The 7,482-nt window shown below is 53.5% G+C and overlaps 1 protein-coding gene across 1 annotated transcript in view; it reads left to right on the top strand.

Moving 5' to 3' along the window:
* The first annotated feature begins 236 nt into the window (after positions 1-236).
* The window catches only part of LOC135106350 (cell adhesion molecule Dscam1-like), a 190,899-nt gene continuing 183,653 nt past the window's right edge, over positions 237-7,482 (top strand). The window contains exons 1-2 of the mRNA XM_064015271.1: positions 237-423; positions 2,295-2,433. Coding sequence (XP_063871341.1) covers positions 2,316-2,433 — 118 coding nt within the window. The 5' untranslated portion in view covers positions 237-423; positions 2,295-2,315. The remainder of the gene's footprint in view (positions 424-2,294; positions 2,434-7,482) is intronic.

Genomic DNA, 7,482 nt, shown 5'->3' on the forward strand with positions numbered 1-7,482 from the left:
TGTAACTTTAAGAGTGTTGGTTTTGTCATTACCTTCTTCGTTAATGATGTATGCTCTCTCTCTCTCTCTCTCTCTCTCTCTCTCTCTCTCTCTCTCTCTCTCTCTCTCTCTCTCTCTCTCTGTCTCTGTCTCTCCTGTATCCTTTTTAAATCACTGTACAAGATCACAAACATCCTTATAAAAGCCAACAGATCGTCAACTACTTAACCTTTATTTACATACTAATATCTTCTCTCTTCCTCAACAGCCGTATGCAATGAGAGCGGCCCCGTCATCGTAGAGGAACCCGACAACCGCGTGGACTTCAGTAACTCGACCGGCGCCAACATCCACTGCTCTGTTCGTGGCCACCCCAAGCCTTCTGTCGTGTGGGTTCGTGCTGAGGACGGTACTGCTATCGGTGATGTTCCTGGACTCCGCAGGGTGAGTATTGGGTGGCGTTGCGTCTGTGTGAATGAGAAAGCTGCCTGGAGTGAATGGTTTCTATATACTTACTTTTCTTTGTACTTGCTGAGTTTTGGTCCGCGGCAAGGTGTCGTCACTTAATTTGCTTTCTCATGACTCTTGGTTCTGGTGTTTGCCTGACGCCTGCTTGCTGCCGCTGCTCTCACGTCTGCTTCACGGGAGGGAAAGTGATGAGTAAACTCTCTTCTCGCGCGATTGTTGTGCGCTGTCGTGTGAAACTGTGACGAAATCCACGGTGAAAACGCTCCGGTTCATGTTGGAATTGACGTGCGTCATTGGAAATTGGGGGTGTTTATTTTTTTGAGTGTTTTTGAATATTTGTGAAGTCAATTTAGTCGCAAAATTATTGGTATTGGTTCGGTAAGTTAATATGTAGCAAATAGCGTGCTTCTTTTTTTTTTTTAATTCTTTTCTTTATAACGGTGGTGGCGCAGATTATGCATCGCTGCAACCGTGGCGGCTCTGTGGCGATGTTGTGATGCCCGCACACGCGGCGCCGACCTGCTGGGTGTTGTACTGCTGTGTGTGGCCGCGAGGGTGGCACAGTGCCGCTGTGATGCAGGAGAAGTCTTATTCATCATCCGCGCGCGCGCGCACACACACACACACACACACACACACACACACACACACACACACACACACACACACACACACACACACACACACACACACACACACACACACACACACACACACAGGTAGAGGCCCTTGCCAGTCTGCCGCAAAGAAAAGTTCCTGTGGTGGAAAAAAAAATCACAAGGCACTTTAAAGATGACATCGGCCGCCGCCAGAGAAGCCTGTGACGAACCACCATCCCGCTCGACATGGAAACCCTCTCAGAGGAGCCCCGCGAAGAAAGGCTCAGCGCCCCGCCGCCCCGGGAGCTGCGAGACCACGGCGCGGCCCGGCGGGTGGTGGCTCGGCTTCAAGTGGGCAACGGGCCTCGTATTTATGAGCCTGGGTTATATTTAGCGCGTCGTGCAGCATCCAGGTCGCCGGAAAACTCAGCGCCGCGGCGCCCTCGTGTGGAAGAGGCCTGTGTGTTTTGTTGTTCCACACCGGCAGGCTCACGGCGGAGGCAACGGTGCGTGCGCGTTTGGTTAGTTCTGGATGCGGCGCGTCACTCCGATGGGCGAGTGTGATTGGTTTCCGCCACTCGGCGTGAGAGTGCGGCGGGTTTGTACGTATGGACAGGCGGCGGTCCGTGACAGATTCCGCCACGGACAGCATATCAATCCTGCAAATCTCGCGTCTCATAATGGCTCACTCCCTCACTGTTTATGGCGCCACTTGTGTTTTTGATGGCGCGGTGGGCGGCAGGCACAGGCACGCACCGCCGCGGCACGCCTCTGCTTTAGTGTTGTGCCGCGCCGCGCCGCATGGCCCCGCTGGTATTTTTAGGACTACTGTCTCTTTTCTGACGACACATTACTCTTTGTGTTCTCTGTTGTCTGGGGACTTTGGTTTGCCATTCTGTGTGTGTGTGTGTGTGTGTGTGTGTGTGTGTGTGTGTGTGTGTGTGTGTGTGTGTGTGTGTGTTGTTTTCCCTTGTTGTGCTGCACTGTGTTCACTGAGGCAGGAACCTGTCTGGACAAGTAGTTGTGCTGCTCCTGCACCACCACCACCACCACCACCACCACCATCACCAGATATTACTACTACTTCTACCATCCTCCTTTCTTCTTCTTCTTCTTCTTTTTCTACATACTTCTCCCACCCCACCCCTCACTACCACCACCTCCCACACCTCACCACCACACCACACCACCCATTCAAACATCACACTTCCTACCCAACACTAACCACTCTCTCTCTCACTCCTCCAGGTTCTTGCTAATGGCACTCTGATGTTCCCACCTTTCCGTGCCAAGGATTACCGCCAGGAAGTCCACGCCCAGGTGTACCGCTGCCAGGCCTCCAACACCCATGGTTCCGTTCACTCCCGCGATGTCCACGTGCGCGCAGGTAAGGACACGATGTTCCTCTTGGCACCGGCGTTGTTAGGTTAAGTTAGTGGGAGTGGTGGTGGTGGTGTGTTCCTCTGTGTGTGTGTGTGTGTGTGTGTGTGTGTGTAAGACTGGTGTGTAGGAAAAATAGTTTTGATGGCTGATTAAAATGATAGATGCAAAATGGTTAGATAAACCGACTGACTGACAGAGAGAGAGAGAGAGAGAGAGAGAGAGAGAGGATGTTATGAGGACACACCACTCCACCTACCACTGTTTATTAAGGAAGCTCACCTCAGGAACCAGGTTAATGACACCACTGCTACCACTGCCCACGTGCCTCAGGAGATAGGATGAACAAGGGAAGTATAGCATAGGATGAACAAGACAGCAGTAATAGGATGAACGAGGGAAACGGACCAGGCAATAGGATGAACAAGACAACTGAAGTAGGATGAACGAGGTAAATAGTCCAGGTGATAGGATGAACAAGAAACAACATAAACACCTCTAGGATGAACGAGGTACAGCAGGAAATAGGATGAACAAGGAAGCAAGAGAGAAGCAGGATGAACAACTCAGTAGGGAAAGGGTACGTACACATCTAGGACGAACAAGGCAACAAGAGGCATAGGACGAACAAGGGAAGTAAGGACCAATACCCTTGATTTCACGGTTGAGTCTCGGATTGGTTCCTCTTTGTTGCACTTGAAGGTAGTGGTGGTGGTGGTGGTGGTGGTGGTGGTGGTGGTGGTGGTGGTGGTGGTTAGCAGGTTCCTGGTGGTGGCATAGTGGTGGTGGTGGACGGTGGCTTGCTGATTTGGGAAACCGTGTCTTTATGTGTGAGGGAAGCAGGGGGAGAGAGAAAGGGAAGGATAAATGGATGAATGGCAAGAAGGAAGGAAGGAAAAGGAAATATATGAATTAATAAGTTGAGAAATGGATGGAGGGGGGCATGGAGGGAGGGAAGGAGGAATGGAGAAGGGAATAAAGAGGAAGGAGAGGGGAGTGGGTGAATGGAGAGAATGAAGGGAAGAGGTTGGGATAGACAGAAGGAAGGAAAGAGCAAATGAAGATGAATGAAGGGAAGGGGATAAACAGGAAGGGATAGAGAAGGAAGGAAGGAAAGGGGGATGGGTGAATGGAGAGGTAGAGGAAAGGATGAATAGATGGAGGGAAGGAGATATGGATGAAATGATGGAGGGAATGTAGCCACTACAGGAGCAGCAAGCCACCAACCATAACCTCACTGGCTCTATTGTGTGAGAGAGAGAGAGAGAGAGAGAGAGAGAGAGAGAGAGAGAGAGAGAGAGAGAGAGAGAGAGAGAGAGAGAGAGAGGCCCATCATGAAAGCTAGCCGTTCATTGCCACAAATCAACATCCCTAGGAGAGCAACAACAACAACAACAACAACAACAACAACAACAACAACAATACGGGTCATCTCATTAGCACGGGTCGCTGGGGACGTGGCGGCTCTGAGTGTGGTGGTGGTGGTGGTGGTGGTGGTGTTTATGATACTGGCGGCGTGGTGACCTGCACAGCCCGCCAGTATTGCCCAAACGCCCTGGGAACACTGCACTGCCGCCGCCGCCGCCGCTTCGCCCCTCGGATGTTATAACTTTGTCCATGAATATTATGATTGACCCATAAACTTTATACGATTCAGCAGTAACGTGAGAGAGAGAGAGAGAGAGAGAGAGAGAGAGAGAGAGAGAGAGAGAGAGAGAGAGAGAGAGAGAACCTGACACATGCATATTACATTTAACTCTTACCAACAAACGCTACACTCTTTCCGCCCTCAACTGACTCACTAAGTACTCCCACAAGCAAGTGTTACAAGCCTTCCTCTGACCCCGAACACCACGGCGCGAGTGTGTGTGTGTGTGTGTGTGTGTGTGTGTGCTCTTATCAGGCCTCGGTTCACGCCGCCACACCGCGCCTTACACTGCCTCTCCTGTTGACTCTCCTGGGGCTCAGAAAGAAGTGTTGTTGCCTCGCCATTAAGCGCCTCAGTGCTACTTTAACACCGTCTGCTGTGTGAGGAAGCGACGGCGGCTGGCTGCTTGGTGGGCCTCTGTGTGTGTGTGTGTGTGTGTGTGTGTCAGGAGGCTTTTTCGTCTCCCTGGCGCTGCTTTCTTGCTGGTTGAATGTGACGCTGCCATTACTGCAGCACCTAATTACTTCCTCGTTAGCTAGTTGTGTCCATTAGTGTTATTACTCTGCACTTGTTTTCCTCCATTCATGCCCATCCTGTGTGGTATTACTATTGAGGTTTGAGTGTGTGTGCTGCTTACTGGAATGGTGACGTTTAGGTGACAGAGGTAAGAAAGGCGGTGTTTCCTCTCGCTGCGAGCTCCCTCTCAACACATCTCCCTCTTCATCTCACTCCCGCCGGCTCGTGTCTCGCCGCGCCACGCCCTTGGTCGCCTCGCGGACACCAACGTTCACCAACGCCACGAACGCGAGGAATTTGGCCATAAAGAGTTGCCTTTCGTGGCCCGCGAGGGCCTCGTTGCGTGGCGGTTTTCAGCACGGCATTCATCCCTTGATTGCATCGATTTAACATTTACGGCGCGCCTCTTGTCGCGGGTCATCACCCCTCCGCGTGTCGCAGGTTTCCAGATCCGTCGCCGGCGGGGCAGCCTGCAGGGACGCAGCAGCAGCACACACATGACGGGAAATATTCATTCCTCCCACTTCCCTTTTTCCAGCCTTTTGAATGCAGCGGAGCGGCGGTGCGGCGAGGCAGCAATGATTGTGTTTGATCACTCAGGGACTCGCGTGGCGGCGAGCTGAAGGACGCTGTTGTTGCATGCTATTATAATGATTGATGTCTGGCTGGCGACGTGTAGCGGTGTGTGGCGGAGTCTACCACGGCATGTTGCAGTGCACAGTGGCGGGCGTCCTCTCCCGCCACCACGCCGCCGGCTCGTGCTGGGCAGGTCCTCGCATTCACTTTCTCTGAGGGGCCTTGGTGTTCTCGTGTCGGAGTATATCTTTGCGCGGCCGTACCTTTGCTGTACACTGTGTACTGTGAGTCCTTCACTAATGTGTCCCCTTCAGCCTCCCATCACTCTTCCCTCAGCTCCTCTTTACTCGACCTACTTTGCTGGAGTGAACCGGGACGTCTTGCCTCAGCTCCTTAACACAGCTGCTTTAGTGGGCGGCGGTGACGGCGGCAAGCAGTCACCTCATCGCTCCTCCTCACCCTGCGCTCCCCGCGGCGGTGTGCTGCCTGAAGAGGCTGCGGCTTGCATGTAGTTTCTAATTGAGTGAGTCGTGTGTATGCTGTGTCGTGTTCCTCAATTGTCATCTGACGGTGTTTCGCCCCGCGGGCAGTGGTGCCTCAGTTCTACCAGACGGAGGTGAACAACGAGCACGTGATCCGGGGCAATGCGGCCATCCTCAAGTGTGTCATCCCTTCCTTCGTCGCCGACTTCGTTAGTGTCGCTGCCTGGGTCTCAGACGATGGCAACACCTACCTTCCCTCCAGCCAGGATGTTTACGGTAACTGTCGCCGCCCGCCGCCACTCCTGCCTCACGTGCCCATTTTCCCCCTGCAGGTGTACTCACAGGAATACTTGCCTTGCAGGAGGCGGGGAGGGCGCCTGGGGCTTGCACACTCACCAGATCTCCCCTCTGCAGGTCCTCGGAGGCACGGCGATCAATAGACATTTTAAAGCTACCGCCTCTGAAGTCACGGTCAAGGACGAGGGAGTCTCTGCTAAATAGTCTTCCTCCAGGGTTAGGGCGGGACAGACAGTCTGCTGGATAGTAACCACCCTCGTTGTCACCTCCCCCTTAGTGGTGCACCAGCAGTATGAGACAGACGTGAACAAGGAGCACGTGATCCGCGGCAACTCGGCAATCTTCAAGTGCGTCATTCCCTCCTTCGTGGCGGACTTCGTCACCGTCACCTCCTGGACCACGAGTGGCGGCGACGTGTTCTACCCGTCACGCCAGTACGGTAATGCCGCCGCCACCTGCGTCTCTTTACTTCCCCCCTCTCTGCCCCCCTCCCTTCTCCCTGAGCAGCTCGAGGCTTTCAAGGTTACTGAGGCGGTGGATTGCCGGTGCTAATATTTGCTCGTGTCTGTTTCTCTTTCAGCCCCATCCATTTTTTGCCTGCTCGGCGCTCATCTCCCTCTGTCTGTATTTCAGAGTCTAGTATTTACGCCCGTGCAGCTTCAAATTGCTCGCAGCACGTTATTCGCAAGTTGATTCGTGTTTAATTACAACTTGCCTCCCTCGTCCAAACGCTGCGTACTTGCCGACTTTCTGCATCCAACGTGTTTGAAGTGACAGTGTTGTTTTTGATCCCGATGACCTTGTTGTGTCCGCGACGGGAGTCTGTATTCATGCAAACGTCTCTCCCTTCTCCTCGCCACCCTCCTGACGCTGCTCGTGTGCCGCTGCCGCCCGCCGCCGCCACCAGTGGTGTTCCAAGCCTACGACTCTGACGTGAACAAGGAGTACGTGATCCGCGGCAACTCGGCCATCATGAAGTGTTCCATTCCCTCCTTTGTAGCGGACTTCGTCTCCGTCACGGCCTGGGTCACGGATCAGGGCGAGACTTTTTACCCCTCGGATCGTTACGGTAAACAGCCCCCCACAGTCCCCCACAGCTCCCCACAGCCTCCCCCCACCTTCATCTGTGCGCTGCAGGTTGAGGAACTAATGAGGGTCTCGCTCCGTTTCAGGTTCCGCCGCCTCACCTGTTTCGTCTAATTAATGTTTCCCAGTTTTCCCAGGGCGGGTCATTTGTATTGGTTACTTGGTTGCAGGGAAAGCAGCATTTTTCAACCTTCCCGAAGCCCGCGTCGCGTTGCCGTGCTTCCCTCTCCTCCTCCGTGATTTGTTGCTCCGCCTCCAATGCCTCCACCTCACTCCTCCTTTTCCTCCACCTCTCCGTGATTCTTCCTCCTACCGTCTTTACTTCCTCCACTACCTCTACCTTCACCTCCACCACCTCGAATTCTCTCACCTCCTCCACTACTTCCACCTTCCCCCAACCTCCCTTCCCTTTCCTACTTTCCCCGAACCGTTCGCTCATTTCTCCTGATAT

The sequence above is a fragment of the Scylla paramamosain genome, chromosome 13, assembly GCF_035594125.1.
Source record: "Scylla paramamosain isolate STU-SP2022 chromosome 13, ASM3559412v1, whole genome shotgun sequence".
In the NCBI taxonomy this organism is placed as follows: Eukaryota; Metazoa; Arthropoda; class Malacostraca; order Decapoda; family Portunidae; genus Scylla; species Scylla paramamosain.